At 40.8% G+C, this 17,193-nt stretch overlaps 1 protein-coding gene across 3 annotated transcripts in view; it reads left to right on the plus strand.

Moving 5' to 3' along the window:
• ASCC3 (activating signal cointegrator 1 complex subunit 3) overlaps positions 1-17,193 on the plus strand; it is a 938,401-nt gene that overhangs the window by 615,650 nt on the left and 305,558 nt on the right. For all 3 annotated transcript variants that reach the window (XM_033936490.1, XM_033936487.1, XM_033936488.1), the window contains exons 22-24: positions 214-368; positions 9,747-9,845; positions 15,845-16,013. In XM_033936490.1, the coding sequence (XP_033792381.1) occupies positions 214-368; positions 9,747-9,845; positions 15,845-16,013 (423 nt within the window). The remainder of the gene's footprint in view (positions 1-213; positions 369-9,746; positions 9,846-15,844; positions 16,014-17,193) is intronic.

The raw sequence follows: 17,193 nt of genomic DNA on the forward strand, positions 1-17,193 counted from the left end.
AGGGTTAATATGCATTTTAAGAACCACAGAATAATAATTCAAGTTAAGTATTACAAAACATTTGAACATGCCAGGTCAACAGAGTCAGTCATTTACACATCAAATCACAAACCAAGCAAGTCATAATGCCTTTCTCTAAAAGCTTATTTACAAGTCTGATTGTATTATTTTTTCTGTGTATGCAATGTGCTTCACCTAATGTCCCTTTTCTAGGTCACATGCTGCATCATGTGAATATTGGGCTAAAGGTCAAGCAATGTGTCCATCAAATTCCTTCCATTACAATGGAAGCAACCATCCAGCCAATAACACGTACAGTACTCCGTGTTCGGCTGAACATCAACCCTGACTTCAAGTGGAATGATCAGGTAACATTGTATTTGTTTCTTCAAATGTAGAGTTTATAGTGGGAGTGATTTTGAAGACCCATCTAGTGATACAGATTAAGAAAGTTATTGAGCTGAATGGTCGCTCTGAAGAGAGAAGTACTTATGGGTGTCAGAACAAAAAAATAACAAAGCTTTCCACCAGGCTAGTTTTCCTTAAGTTATTTGTAAAGTTAATAACATAAATAACTTTCAATAAGACCCTTTCAAGGTCATGAGTTCATATGAAGACCAACATGGAACAACTTATGTTAGAAGCACATAAGAAATATTTCAAATGTATGATGAAAACAGAAACAAGTTGCATTCATATTAGTGGTTATGTAACTGAATCATGCAGAGCCTTTAACTGCAGTCATATTAAGCTTTAAATTACAATCTTAGCTTTTAAAGGTTACTTGGAAAAGGAGTGGACAAGTGTACATTGGGAAGTGCACATTGGGAAGACTAACTTAAATTATAGCCACCTGATGCTTGATTCCACATTTAGGAGTCAATACGGAGAAAAAGGATTTAAGGATCATCTTGGACAATCCTTCTGCTCAATATGAGGTGGTGACAGCCAAAAATGCAAACAAAACATTAGGAGTTATTAGGAAAGGAACAGTGAATAAATCACAAAAGATCATAATAGCGAGGCTGGACTTTGAGTACACTGTCGAATTCTGGTCACTGCATATCCAAAAAGATATAGAAGAATTTGAAAAAGTACAGAGAAGGATGACCAAAATGATTAAGGGCCCGGGAAGGCTAAAGAGGTTGGGGCTTTTCAACTTGGACAAGAGACAAGTGAGGGAGATATGATAGAGATCTATAAAATCCTGAATGGAGTGGAACAGGTAAAAACAAATTGATTGTTTACTCTATCAAAAAGTACAGATTAGGGACACTCCATGAAATTACATAGTAACATTTAAAACATAGAAGAAAATATTTTTTTTTCACTCAAGATATAGTTAAGCTCTGGAACTTATTCTGGAGTAAATAGAAAAGCAATTAATGTAGCTGGGTTTAAAAGACTGGACAAATTCTTGGATGAAAAGTCCATAAACTGTTATTAAGGTGGATCTGAGGAAGTCCTGCTTATCTCTGGAGTTAAGGTCCATGGAATCTTGTAACTTTTTGGAACTGTGCCAGGTAAAGAGTCTTGGATTTCACATACAGCCTTTCTGTGGTACAAGTAAAGCGGTTTACATTTATATATGCAGATACTTTCTCAGTTCCTAGTAGTCTCACAGTCATTATACCTGGGACAATAGTGGGTTAAGTGACTTGCCCAAGATCACAAGGAACTGCAGTAGGAATTGAACCCAGTTCCCCAGCTTCTCAGCCAAAATGCACTAACCATTAGGTTACTCCTCCATTGGTCACTGTTGAAAACAGGACACTGGACTTGATGGATCCTTGGTCTAACCAAGCAGGGCAGCTCTTATGATGATTAAATTGTATGTAGTACCTGAAGATTGGAAGGTGGTCAATGTAATTCCAATTTTAATAAAGAATTCCAGGGGTGATCAGGAAATTACAGACTGCAAGGCCTGAATTCAGTGTCGAGCAAAATAGTGGAAACTATTGCAAAGAATAAAATTACTGAACACACAGACAAACGTGGATTTAGCTAGTGGAAGCCTTGCCTTACCAATTTGTTTCATTGCTTTGAAGGTGTCAATAAACATGTGGATAAAGATGAGTGGTTGATGTAGTGTATTTAGGTTTTCAGAAAGTTTTTAGCAGTGTAACTCATGAGAGACTCCTGAGAAAATTAAAAAGCTATGTGATATGAGGCAGTGTTCTGTTGTAGATTAGGAACTGGTTACTGGATAGAAATAGAAAGTAGGGCTAAGTGAACATTTTTCATAATGGAGTGCCATAGGGGTCTGTACTGGGACTCCTGCTATTTAATACATTTATAAATGATCTGGAAATCAGAATAAAAAGTGAAGAAGAAAAAATTTTCACTCAATGAATAGTTAAGCTCTGGAATTCAACAGAGGATGTGATTTGGATAAGTTCCTGGAGGAAAAGTGCATAATGTGCTATTAAGACAGACTTCAGGTACAGCTTGGAGAGGGAATTAATATGCATCTGATTTTGTAATTTACACTGTATACTTAATATTAAGAGTAGTTCAGTGTATAGAACAACATTTTACATGCTCAAATAGGTGTTTATAAACTTGCCCATGGATACACCTGCATATGGTACTATAGGAAAACAACACCTAGTTTTATGTGATATATAGGTAAGCATATCTGGGCACACAGGAAGAGGGAAAGGAACAGCACTTATGCACGGGTGGTCGGATGGGATCGTAAACTAGGCGGTGGGCCGTTTAGTGAATCGGGTCGGGAAAGATCGCAAAACCAGTAAAACTGGTTTTGTGATAATCGTTATACGATCGATACGTTTAGTGAATCTAGCCCTTAGTCTTTCCTCTTACGAGAGGAGTTCCATCCCCTTTATCATCTTGGTCGCTCTTCTTTGAACCTTTTCTGGCACCATTAAATATTTCTTGAGATAAGGAGACAAGAATTGAATGCAGTACTCCAGATGAGGTCACACCATGGACCGATACAGGGTCATTCTAACATTCTTAGTCTTGTTAACCATGCCTTTTAAAATAATTCTTAGCATCATGTTTGGTTTTTTGGCCGCTGCCGCACATTTGGCGGAGGGTTTCATTGTATTGTCTATGATGACACCCAGATCCTTTTCTTCGGCGCTAACCACAATTGAACTTTGCCACCTATTCCATAACTCTTTAATTTTTTCAGGAGCCTCTCATGAGGAACTTTATCAAAGCCTTCTGAAAATCTAGATACACTACATCAACAGGCTCACCTTTATCCACATGTTTATTCACACCCTCAAAGAAGCAAATTGGTGAGGCAAGATCTCACTCGTCTGAGCCCATGCTGACTCCGTCTCATTAAATCATGTTTGACTATGTGTTCCACAATTTTATTTTTTATAATTGTTTCCACCATTTTGCCCAGATTTCTTCTGGGGTCCTTTTTAAATATCAGTGTAACATTGGACACCCTCCAATCGTCAGGTACTACATACAATTTTAGCAATAGATTACAGATCACTAACAGCAGGTCAGCAATTTCAGGTTTGAATTTATTTAGTACCCTGGGATGTCTACCGTCTGGTCCAGGCGATTTATCACTTTTTAACTTGTCAATTTGGCATAGTACATCTTTCAGATTCACCGAGATTTCTTTCAATTCCTCCGCATCATCACCCTTGAAAACCATTTCCAGTTCCGATAGATCTCTTACATCTTCTGTAAAGACCGAAGCAAAGAATTCATTCAGTCTCTCCGCTATGGCCTTATCCTCCCTGAGCACCCCTTTTGCTCTTTGATCATTCAATGGTCCCACAGATTCCCTCACAGGTTTTTTTGCCTCTTTTGCAAGTTTCTCTTCATATTCTTTCTTAGCTGTCTTTATCAATGCTTTGCATCTAACTTGCCAATGCTTATGTTTCTTCTTATTTTCTTCATTCGGACCCTTTTTCCATTCTTTGAAGGATTTTTTTTGGTTCTAATAGCCTCTTTCACTTCACCTTTTAACCACTTCAGCTCTTGTTTCCTCTTTTTTCCACCTTTGCTGATACGTGGGATACATCTGGTCTGGGCTTCCACAATGGTATCCTATATAATAAAAGGCTAACTCGCGCATGCGCATTCCTATTTGCGTGTTCCGTGCGCTGTAGGTCTGTGGCCTAAGGAGTGCGCATGCGCGCTAATACGTCACCAGCCTATCGCCTCCACAAGCCGGACCGCAGCCAGACGACGTTCTCCTTTTCTCCTGCCGCCGCCGATCTCCGTTTCTCCTGCCGCCGCCCACCCCCTTCTTTTCCCGCGGGCCCGAATGGCGATTCCAGCAGCGTGTTCATCAGTCTCCACACGCTGCTTCGGGCCCTTCTACTGCCCTGATTTGCTCTGCCGCGTCTCTGATGATGTCATCAGGGACGTGCCAGAGTAAATCAGGGCAGTAGAAGGGCCCGAAGCAGCGTGTGGAGACTGATGCAAGCGCTGCTGGAATCACCACCTTTGTAGTCCGGCCCGCGGGAAGGGAAAGGGGGGGGGGGTAGAGGAAACGCTAATGCTGCTGCACAGGGAACTGGGGGGGGGAGGGGAAGGGAATGCTGCTTTGGACGGACAGACAGACAGAGAGAGGAAGGGAAACACAAAGAAAATAAGAAATACACAGGGGCAGGTGCTCAGGGAATTGGTGTGGGGGGAGGGAAATGGAGGGGGATGGAATGCTGCTTTGGACAGACAGAGAGAGGAAGGGAAACAAAGAAAATAAGAAAGACACAGGGGCAGGTGCACAGGGAACTGTTGTGGGGGGAGGGAAATGGAGGGGGATGGAATGCTGCTTTGGACAGACAGACAGAGGGAGGAAGGGAGACAGAAAGGAAAGAAGAAAGACACAGAGTCAGGGAGATACACAGAAAGACAGACAGGCAAAGGAGGCCAGGGACAGAGACAGACAGAAAGGACAGCGGGAGCCGCGTCAGGAGGGGTGCGGGATGCGGCAGTGGGAACTTTTCCAATGGGTGCAACTGGGCAGCTGTCGGGAACCTTTGATCAGGGGCAGAGCAAGGTAAGAGTATCATAGGGATAAGAAGGAGGAGGGAGGATAAAAAAGGAAGGGATGCCTACTGCTGGACAGGGGGAGAAGGAAAGAGATGCTGATGGACAGGGGAGGTGAAGAAAAAGGAACGGAGGACTAATGTTGGACAGAGGGAGAAGGAAAGAGGTGCTGCTGGACAGGGGGGAGGTAAAACAAAGGGAGAAGGGCTGCTGCTGCATAAGGAGAGCAGTGAAGGGGTGGTGGTGGACACAGTGGAGGTAAAAGGAAGGGAAAATGGACAGGGGGAGCAGGCAAGGGGTGGTGATGGACAGCCAAGGAAAAATAAAGGCAGAAAGAAAGAAAGCGGCTAAGGAGAGAGAGAGAAAAAAAGGCAGACACACACACATATGTTCTAGCACCCGTTAATGTAACGGGCTTAAAGACTAGTTTTTAAATAACATCCACGCCTGGTTTACAATCCTAACCTTTGCAACTGATCCTTTTAACTTCTTTTTAACCATTTTCCTCATTTTATCATAGTTGCCCTTTTGAAAATTAAACACCTCTACAGTAGCGATTTCTTTTGCGACGTCACTCCCAGTATCAGCTCAAATTTGATCACCTTATGATCACTGTTTCCCAGCGGACCCAACATAGTTAACTCCTGTACTATGCCTTACATTCCACTAAGGACCAAATCTAAAATAGCTCCCTTTTTTATTGGTTTCCGGACAAGTTGCTCCAAGAAGCAGTCATTTATGACATCTAGGAATTTTACCTCCCTAGCACTCCCATACTCTAAAACAGTGTATCGCAAACTCTGTGCCTCCTGAGATTTCAGATGTGCTGTGGTACATTGGACAAAGGAGAGGTGCTAGCGCCGGCTGACTGCCTATAGGACATGCCTCTCGTGGCGAGAAGCACATCCTATAGGCAGTCAGCCAGTGCCTCTCCTCTCTGGTCCTCTTCCCTGCTAGCATTCCCTACTGGTGTCTTGGGGGCCTGTCTGAAGGGCCTTCGTGCATGCGTGGATATCAACGTGATGATGTTGCGCATGCATGTGATGTCATCACAGTGATGCCTGCACACTTCCGGGTGCCTCGAGCTGTGGCCATTACCTTTAGTGTGCCACACCTTGAGAAAGTGTGTGGGACACTGCTCTAAAATAATTTCTATAATGAATCCCCCCTGCATTAGACTTATAACAAACAATGATATAGAGCGTTAGAGGAACACAACTCCACAGTACATACACAGAACAAAAAGAACCCAAAAGACATGAAAAAGAAAAGAAAGTGGAGAAAAAACCTCAGTTCTGCTTCATGAGTTCAGAAAACTCCACTTTCACAAATCATATCTGTACGGTCAAACAATCTTTTATCAGCAATGTCCTCCACTCACATGGAAAAACAGATTTTCAAGTTGCAGGGCAAGTTCAAAATGCCACAAATGGCACAGTTCTAGCAAGGCACAATCAAAGGCAAAAAGGAAGTAGATACTTAGCTGCTACTAAAGAAATGTTGCTTGTGCCATAATCCCCGTGTCTCTTGGCTTGCACATACAGGGCAAACATTGTGCTAAGCAGGCATCTTCAATGCCATCCAGATTTGATTTGTGAAAGTGGAGTTTTTGAACCCATGAAGCAGAACTGAGGTTTTTTTCTCTTTCATGTCTTTTGGGCTCTTTTTGATGTGTGTATGTACTGTGGAGTTGTGTTCCTCTAACACCCTATATCTTTGTTTTCTATAAGTCTAATGCAGGGGAGTTCATTCTATAAGTTATTTTAGAGTATGAGTTTTGAAGATTTAGTGATTTAACATACTATCTCCTTTTGCTGTGGTAATTGAAATCACCCATTATTATAGTGTCACCCAATTCTTCAGCTTTCCTAAACTCCGAAACATTTATTCATCTGTCTGCTCATTTTATCCTGAGGGACAGTAGTATAACCCTACCTTTATATTCCTTCCCTTCACATATGGAATTTCTATCCATAAGGATTCCACACTGCTAACTATGTCATGCAGAATGTTTATTTGATTTGATTCAGTTCTCTCTTTAACCTATTGCACAACCCCCCCCCCCTCCAATTTGATCTACTCTATCCTTGCGATATAATTTGTACTCAGGTACCACAGTGAACTATTGATTGTCCTCCTTCCACCAGGTCTCCGAGATGCCTATTTTATCTATCTCATCATTCAGTGCTACATTTTCTAATTCTCCTATTTTACTTTTTAGGCTTCTAGCATTTGTATACAGACACTTCAAATTCTGTTTTTTCCTTGTAACTATAGGCTGCTGAGAAGACAAGGAAAAATTGAGTCTTTTACTCTGCCTTCCTCCTAAACCCTCCTGGCTTTCTTTCACCATTATTGGAACCTCTCTACCGGGACTCCCTAAATATCCTGTTTCAGTAGTATCCTCCAAAGATACCTCACTGAACCATCCACTCCCGGACGACTGTCAGCTTTCCCCACATCTTAGTTTAAAAGCTGCTCTATCTCCTTTTTAAATGTTAGCATCAGCAGCCTGGTTCCATCCCGGTTAAGGTGGAGTCCATCCTTTTGTAACAAGCTTCCCCTTTCCCAGAAGGTTGCCCAAATCTAAATCCCTCATTCCTGCACCTTCGTCTCAACCACACATTGAGACTTCAGTGCTCTACCTACTTCTTGGGTCATCGTGTGGAACTGGGAGCATTTCTGAAAATGCTACCCTGGAGGATCTGGATTTAAGCTTTCTACCTAAGCGCCTAAATTTGGCTTCCAGAACCTCCCTCCCAAATTTTCCTATATCATTGGTACCTACATGTACCAAGACAGCTGGCTCCTCCCCAGCACTATCTAAAATCCTATCTAAGTGATGCGTAAGGTCCGCCATCTTCGCACCAGGCAGGCAAGTGACCAGGCGATCCTCACTTCCACCATCCACTCAGCTATGTACATGCCTAATTTTCAAATCACCAACTACAACAGCTATCCTAACTTTTCCCTCCTGGGCAGAAGCCCCTGGAGAGGCATTCTCAGTACGAGAGGATATTGCATCTTCTGTTGGGCAGGTCCCAGCTACAGAATTATTTCCTACTTCACCAGGGTGATGCTCTCCTTCTAGGAGGCTTCCAGAATGGAGGTGGGACTTCTCTACAACATCCCTGTAAGTCTCCTATGTACTTCTCTGTCTCTCTCAGCTCCTCCAAGTTTACCACGCTAGCCTCAAGGGAACGTGAACATACTTGTTCTCTGAGAGCTAGGAGCTCTTTGCAGCGAGTACACACATATAACTTCTCACCAACCAGGAGAAAATCATAGATGTGACACTCAGGTCAAAAGTCTGGATAGCAACCCTCTTGTTGCTGGACTAATGTCTGCATCTTGTTATTGAACTGGTTAATTAGTTAACCTTATTAAGCTACTAGGAATATATTAGACTTGTATAGAGAGCCTTAGAATTTTATTATATGCTTTTAGTGTTTGTTTCTTAATCTTAGGATTATATTGTATGCTTATTTACTGTTTGATTGTCTAAAGATAATGAAATATAAAGAGTTCTGCTGTTGTCCTAATTAGAATAATTGACAATATATTAAGACTATAAGTATAGAAATGAGCTAGGGAGAGCGGGAGGGAATGGAGACTAAGCCAGACCCTGCTTGGTCTGCCAGAAACTATCTCTAGCAGCAGGTTCAATCTTACAAAACTGTAGAACTATAAAAGGCTATTATCCTATGGAGACTAGCTAAGTAAAGTTTATTCTTTTAAGATCTAAACTGTCTATAGAAGGGAACCTACAATTGAGTTTTTCTCCTCAAACCCATCAAAGCTCAGGGCAAAATAATGTATTCTTACCCAAAGATACAAAAACATAAAATCATGATGGCAGATAGAGGCCAAATGGCCCATCTAGTCTGCCAATCCGCAATAACCATTATCTCTTTCTCTCTTTGAGAGATCCCACATGCCTATCCCAGGCCCTCTTGAATTCAGACAGTCTCTGTCTCTACCACCTCTTCCTATAGACTGTTCTACACATCTACCACTCTTCTCCTCAGAAAGAGAATGTTCTCTTCCTTCTTTCTCTCTTCTCAGAAAGAATGCTAACTTGGACTTTTCCTCTCTTTATATAGATATGATTTACAGGGAACTGCCTGATTAAGAAAGTTTTTAAGGATATCGACATTGAATTTTTGGATGTGTGGAGCTGGCTAATGCATTCAGTGCAGTATTCAGTAGGACTGATTCGTATGCAGTCCTATTTATGCAGTTGACCTGGCTGGTTAAGTGCTATAAATTAGCACTTAATAAGCCAAATGCACCCCAGAACACCTCCAAAACAACTGGTTTCAGGTTGGTGCTAGTCAGTTATTTTCAGCAGCACTAACCAGGTAAGTGCCACTGAAAATGAGCAGTTATCCCTAAACAGGTGATTTAACCAACCAGAAGTCTTTTCTGGCCAGTTAAATTGCCTTGCTGTTTTATTTGTGCCCAGTCAGTTGCAAAAATAGCAGCTGCAAATGAACTTGTCACTTTGTACACACACATTGATAGATAATCAGTACCTAGTTGAAAACCATCTGGAAGGTACTGTATGCACAAAAGTATACATTATTTGCAAAATGTATTGAAAGGTGCTACCCTTGAATGTCAGCTGTACCATTTTATTTAAGCTGCAACCTTGCACCTCGTTAAAGTACCTCGTTAAAGTACATGATGCAATGTTGCATGTAAATGTAACTACCAGAGAATCTAATGAGAGCATATCGATTTCCCTTTCCTAGGTGCATGGGACTGTGAGCGAGCCTTGGTGGATTTGGGTAGAAGACCCCACAAATGACCATATTTATCATTCAGAATATTTTATGATTCAGAAAAAACAGGTATGTGATCAGTTGTATTCATAAAGTGAGGACTCAAAACTTCTCTGCTGTGTTCATGCAAAAGTGTGTTAATTGCTGAAAGTAGTAGCCAGGAAAATCTCTAGTTTCTTTTTTTTTTGTAAAAATTTTATTATTTTATAAACTACAACAGTGTAGTACATTTGATTGAATACAGAAAAATATTACATAGATTACACCATTTTATACAATTAGTATCTATAACCATAACTTTACCCACCCACCCTATCAATTATTAATTAAACAAGGCAACTTTATTTATTACATTAATATGAAGAATTAATATAAATTTCTCTAGTTTCAAGTTTATTAAAAAATTTTGATAAAAATGCCTATCACAAATTCTACTGTGTGACTATTCATTTGCTGTCCTTCCACTTTTCACCCTACACCTCTTTTTTGTGGTGTAAGCTGAGGGGCTAAGACAGAATATAATCACATTAAGAATACTCTTTACCTTCACAAGAAATGACCTGTGATCTTACTTTGTAACCCTCCTTCTATAACTCTTTTGTAATCCACCTTGAACCGCAAGGTAATGGTGGAATAGAAATCTCTAATGTAATGTAATATTAATTTTTGACTGAAGAGCTAGTCTGAGGAGGAGAGCTTTGGATTTATTGGGACCTGGGATTTCACTTTGAGAATACAAGGTTATGATTACTAGTGGTCTGCATCTCTTTGGGAGAGAATGAATGGCCCTAGATGAACTCTTTAGATCATAACTTGACTAGAGTTCTTAATAGATAAAAGAGAAGAAGAAGCAAAGAGTGAGTTAATGGATACTGTACCTCCAACGAACAAACGTAGGAAGTGAAGAAAAGTAAAAACACCACAGGGACTATGATAAAGGCTCAATATGAGGATGCACAGAGAGAGAGATAAGATCATCTCTGGAAAGCGATATATACAAATGTTCATATTCTGGTTAATAAAATCCCAGATTTGAAGGCCCTATTGCAGTTTGGATATTATGACATTCATTAAAATATGCCACAGTGAGATCCATGACTAGAATATATACTACTACTATTAATTATTTCTATAGCACTACCAGACGTACGCAACGCTGAACAGTCACAAAGAAGGCAGTCCCTGCTCGAAAGATTACAATCTAAACAGACAAACAGGATGTCATGGATACAGTTAAGGGGAAGGGTTAATCAGCTGGCTGGGTTGGAGGGCAGAGGGGAGTACAGGACAATGAAGCCATTGTGACATCACTGATGAGGTTGGTTCTTATTGGTGGAATAAGGCATTATGACATCACAATCTCAGCTTTGCTTCCCAAAGACTGAAACTCTTCTCACTACTACTACTACTACTACTATTATTTCTGTAGCGCTGCCAGTCAGACGCAGCGCTGTACAGAGTCACAAATAAGACAGTCCCTGATCAAAATAGTTTACAATCTAAACAGACATACAGGATGTCATGGATACAGTTAAAGGAAATGGTTAATCAGCTTGCTGGATTGGTGGGCAGTGAGGAGTAGGGTTATGGATTGAAGGCTATGTAAAAAAGGTGGGTTTTCAGTCTGCTTTTAAACAAGGGAAGGAGCTTGGCGAACAAACTCAGGTAATTTATTTCAGGCAAAGGGGGCAGCTAGATGAAAGGAACAAAGTCTGGAATTGGCAGTGAAGGAGATGGATACAGCTAGGAGCACGCCAGCAGGCCCACGCAGATCCTAGAAGAAGGGAGCCTACTTGCAGTCCCTCCTAGGTCCTCTTATATGGACCATCTCTTCTTTGGATCCTGAGAATTTTTCTTTAGGGCCCTTGATTTGAATTTCTGGTACTGTATACTGTCTATAATTCATTTAGGTTAATCAAGGTAGGTAGTAAATGGGGTGGGTGGAGGTAGCCCCAGCGTAAGGGTGCTAAGGTCTCTTTTTACCGCTGGAGCAGGTCTGGGGATAGAGAGTGGGCATGTTCTATTAATATTAAAAAGTAGAAAAATGAGCAGTGGTAAAAATGACCTTAGTACACCGGAATGACCCAAGTAAGGGTGCTTAAGGTCCTTCTTTACCACTGTTTGGTAAAAGAGCCTCTTAGATTCTAAGCCCCCTGGGAACAGAGAAGTGCTTGTTTCAAGCCATCAGTGAAATGGTAGAATCTAAATACAAATTATGAACATTTCAGCTGTAGAAACTAAAGCAAGGAGATCCTGGACTCCCTGCAAAGGGGTTCATCTGATACAACCATGAAGTAATAGAATATACTATAGCCATATTAAATGCACTGCTAGAAATGGGGATTGTGCTTTTAATGTTACAACAGATGTCAACTAAGGTCCAGAGATCATCATGCAGCATGGTTTAATACATGAAATATATTTATAGTTTGGGGAGCTGTGCTGGCTTAGGTGTAACATCTACCTAAAATTCAAAAACCTAGGGAGGAGCTTGCAGAGTAGGAAGATCTATGCAAAAGAAATTGGTAGGCTAAATTAGAAGAGTGACAAATCGTTATGGGATCTTTTTATTAAGTTGCACAAACCCATTCAGCGCACGGTAAATGCTAAGGCGCCCACAGAATATAATGGATGCCTTAGCATTTAGTGCGTGCTAAATCACTTAAAAGGATCCCTATATTAGGAAAGTAAAACTGAATGCCAAATGTAGGTAAGTGAATGAAAAAATCTTAAAAGCTTATCTTTTTAAAGATGCATTCAGCCTTTCATTTATTGACCAATAACCTGGTCTATGGGGGAGGGGGGGTTTGTTGTTTTTTTTATTTCACCCTCCCTCTCGTTTACTCCCCTCCTGATTTTTCACTCTAACAAGGAATTGTAACTTTTCCCCCTATCTTCCAAGATTCATGTTAGTCTTATTTTGTAAGTTTGAAGTTACTTTTTCTGTATCCACAACCCTGTTTTTATATCGCTTAGTAAATTAAATAAGCGATCCATCAAATACTAATAAAAACTTGAAACTTGAAAACATAAGGGCAAAAAGCTTAGCTAGCTTTCATAAAATACTAGAAAAGGACTTTATATCTGGTAAGCTTGATGAAAGCATGAAGGGTTCTTAGGACAAAATAAAGGAAAAATGAGTTAAGTTGGTAAGGTATATTAATGAAAACTAGGACAGAGACAAAAAAGAAGTAATGTGGATGCTAATAAAGTTAATAGTGAACTACTGAAGAGATTCTTCAGTTTGATATTCACTGAATATCAGGCTCACAATCAAAAAACACAGACATCCCGAAAGCATCCTTAATCATCATTTGGACATTCTAATTGCCAGGACGTCCAAGTGTCGATAATCAAAACTGCCTTTCTGGATGTCTAGCAAGGTGCCCCAGTCTTTGTGCGTCCAGAGCATGAGATGAGCGTGGTGTAGGTGGGCTTTGGGCGTGCCTAAGGGCGGGTTAGACATGGACATCGTGCAGCGATAATAAAACATTTTTTTCAAGACATCCTGGACGGAACTTAGATGTTTGCAACTAGACCTCTTTTAGAAGGGTCTAAGTGCCACAAAGGTGCCCAAACTGACCAGATTTCCACTGCATGCATCATGGTAAGACACCCCCGCTGACCCCCCTTCCACCACACAAAAATGAGAACAGAAAGGTACATACCTGTCTCTAAAACAGCAACATCTTTAATGGAGAAACCTAGTAGAGCTGCACAAAGGTGTCTTAAGTAGCCTGGTTGGTGGGCTAGTGAACCTTAGAGAGCAGGACCCAGGCCCATAAACCACTCTAACATTTATGGTAGAACGTGTGAGCCCACCCAAAACCTACTATACTGCCATATAGGTGCTACCTGCAGCCATAAGTACTATTGGGGTGGGAGACAAGAGGGTATAGTGGGTTTTTGGGGGGCTCACCTTAAATTTTAAGGGGGTTATGGTGAGATATACAGCTGGCACCCTTTATGTGATGTTCACAATAGTGCCCTCTAAGGTGTCCCAATGATCTGTTGGGATGTCTATGTGACCAATCCATTACTATGCTGGCCCCACCCACGTCCAAATGGTCAGGATTAGGATGTTTTTAGTGTGGATGTTTTTCTAATCGAAAATGGGGTATAAAGTTAGACATCCCGGTGGCCAAAACGTCTAAGTAGATGGTTTAAAAAAAAAAAATTATATTTGGACATCCAGCAGTTTGCCATTCGAAAATGGCCATTTTTGTTCCTCCAGCTTTGGATGTTCAGCTGGAAATGTCCAAGTTGGACTTAGATGGGTTTTTGGTTTTATTTTTTTAGAAAATTCCTCTCCATATAACTGGAGAAATAGAAGGATGTGGTTTGGGTTATAAGAGTTGTATATTTGAGCTATGGAAAGAATAGTTATTGGAACTGGTTGAGTGGAAGGCGACAGAGGGTAGTGATCAATGGAGATCGCTCTGTGGTAAGGGATGTTACCAGTATTGTGCCTTAAAGTTCTGTTCTTGGGCCTGTTCTTTTTAACATTTTTATAAATGATATTGCTGAAGAGTTGTTGGGTAAGATTTGCCTCTTTGCGGATGATACCAAAATCTGCAAGAGTAGAGACCCATGATGGGGTGAATAACATGAAGAAAGACCTGGCGAAGCTTAAAGAATGGTCTGAAATTTGGCAGCTAAAATTTAATGATAAGAAATGCAAGATCATGCATTTGGGCTGCAAAAACCAGAGGGAACAGTACATTTTAGGGGGTGAAGAAATTATGTGCACGACGGAAGAGCCGGACGTGGGTGTGATTGTATGTGATGATCTTAAGGTGGCCAAACAGGTTGAAAAGGTGATAGTGAAAGCTAGAAGGATGCTAGGTTGCATAGGGAGAGGTATGGCCAGTAGGAAAAAGGAGGTATTGATGTCTCTGTATAAGACTTTGGTGAGATCTCATTTAGAATATTGTGTACAATTCTGGAGGCCGCAACTTCAAAAATATATAAAAAGGATAGAGTTGGTCCAGAGGAAGGCTACTAAAATGGTGTGTGGTCTTCGTGATAAGGAATATGGGGACAGACTTAAAGATCTCAGTCTGTATACTTTGGAGGAAAGGCGGGAAAGGGGAGATATGATACAGACGTTTAAATACCTACATAATGTAAATGTGCATGAGTCGAGTCTCTTTCATTTGAAAGGAAACTCTGCAAAGAGAGGGCATAGGATGAAGTTAAGAGGTGATTGGCTCTGGAGTAATCTGAGGAAATACTTTTTTACAGAAAGGGTGGTAGATGTGTGGAACAGTCTCCCGGAAGAGATGGTAGAAATAGAGATTGTCTGAACTCAGGAGGGCCTGGGATAGGCACGTGGGATCTCTCGGAGAGAGAAAGAGATAATGGTTACTGTGGATGGGCAAACTTGATGGGCCATTTGGCCTTGATCTGTCATCATTTTTCTATGTTTTCTATGGATTTTACTGAGATAGTATTTTTAAGATATTTGAATTTGTACATAAGGAGAATAATTTTAAAAGGATTTCCACGGGAGAAGTATGCTATACCTACACAAATGTCCTTTTATAAAATTGTCCTGCTGACATGGGTAAAAATGTGAAAACTGCTTCGTATGTCTGTAGTTTTACTTTTAGTCAGACTCTGGGTGAAGATTTCATTTCCATTCACATTTTTAGATTTTAAAATGTCTATGCACACTAACCCCCTCTCCCCCTTTTACAAAGCTGTGTTAGGCTTTTTTATTGCTGGCCAAGATGGTATTAGCTTCGCTGCTCATAGAATTCTTATGAGTGTCGGAGCTAATACGCTACGGCCGGCAATAAAAAAGCCTAACGCGGCTTCAAAAAAGGTGGGGGGAGGAGGGGGCAGAAATTGCTATATGTAAATTTATTATGTAATACAGTTGTGGAAAACAAAAATACAGTTTCAAATGTCTTTCCTCTGTGCTGTTTGCCTTACTGCACACGTAAAAGTTCATTGTGTGTTGTTTGTTTGCATTTGTCTCATGCCTTTTCTAGTTTTAGCTTAAGGCAAGTAGAAATCGGGTACAAATCAGGACAATCAAATTATTCTAAATTCTGTTTTATTAGGTAGTGACTAAGGAAGCTCAGTTGCTGGTATTCACAATACCGATCTTTGAGCCTTTGCCTTCCCAATACTACATCCGAGCTGTATCTGACAGATGGTTAGGTGCAGAGGCTGTATGCATCATCAACTTCCAACACCTCATTCTGCCAGAGAGGCATCCTCCTCACACAGGTACTTTTTCAAACAGAAGTGAACAACTGAAGTGCATTATATCTCAAGAATTCTTCCTTTCCTGGAAGCTGCAATAATGAGTCACATTTTACTACTTTTTAATTACCATTGGGGGTCACTCTTATGTGGTAACTTAGTATCACATGGGGATGGGACATGATATACCGCTTTTTCTGAGTAGTTACAGGATAATTCCTGAAATAAAGGAATAATTGCATTTTCTAGTGCAATGTGTCTAGTAGTCCTGAATGCTACGGTTATCAATCAGAACCCGCAAGTTGCTTGCAGAATGATGTTAGTCATCTTTCAGCTCCTCCTCCCCAGATAGCTGCTCCTGTCCCTGTTTTTCTTCTGCAAGAAAGTTGTTCAAATGTATTTATGATTTGCTCTGTGGTTTGCTTTTTTTTTCTTTTTTTACATTTGAGACTCAGTGCCCAGAGGTTCCCCCTTGTTGGGACCACTGCCTGGCAAAAGATGCAGACTCACATGGTGGAAGTCTTCTGCTAGCAGGATCAGCCCTCGGGGACACCTGGCTAGCCAGCCTTCTGTAATATTTTTGGAGCTCAGGGGTCATCACCTAAGGAGCTGTTTACATCTCTGATTTATTAGGAGTTTGAGCGCAGGCTGTATGGCTCCATCCCGGATTGGCCGGGCTTAATAGTGGACCAGCTGCATGGTCCTTCCCCTGATATGGCATGAAATTTTCCAGGGGCTGAGACTCAATCCGACATCTGAGGGGGCAGGAGCAGCAATCTGGGAAGGAAGCAGAGTTGAAAGATGACTGACATTCTGCAAACAACTTGCAGGTTCAGATAGATAACCCTAGTGTTCAGGACTACTAGACACATCTACAAGAAAGAAGATTATCAAGGTAATAACCTAATCTTTCATTGCAATCATAAGCTATTTGTTCCTGAGGAGCCATTTTATGGTACCAGTGAAATAGGAACACCTCCCCTCCTGCCAACACTGAGGGAATACAGTGATGTAAAAAATATTTTGTCCCCTCCTGATTTCCCCAATTGTTACATATAAGTCACATTAAATGGTTGATGATCTTTGAACAAAATATAAAATTGGGTATACAGAAGTTTATAAATTATGATGTCATTTATTTAAAGAACAATGTTATCTAATACCTGTGTCACCCATATAAAAAAGTAACTGTCTATAAACTCAA

This window comes from Geotrypetes seraphini, chromosome 3 (assembly GCF_902459505.1).
Source record: "Geotrypetes seraphini chromosome 3, aGeoSer1.1, whole genome shotgun sequence".
NCBI lineage: Eukaryota > Metazoa > Chordata > Amphibia > Gymnophiona > Dermophiidae > Geotrypetes > Geotrypetes seraphini.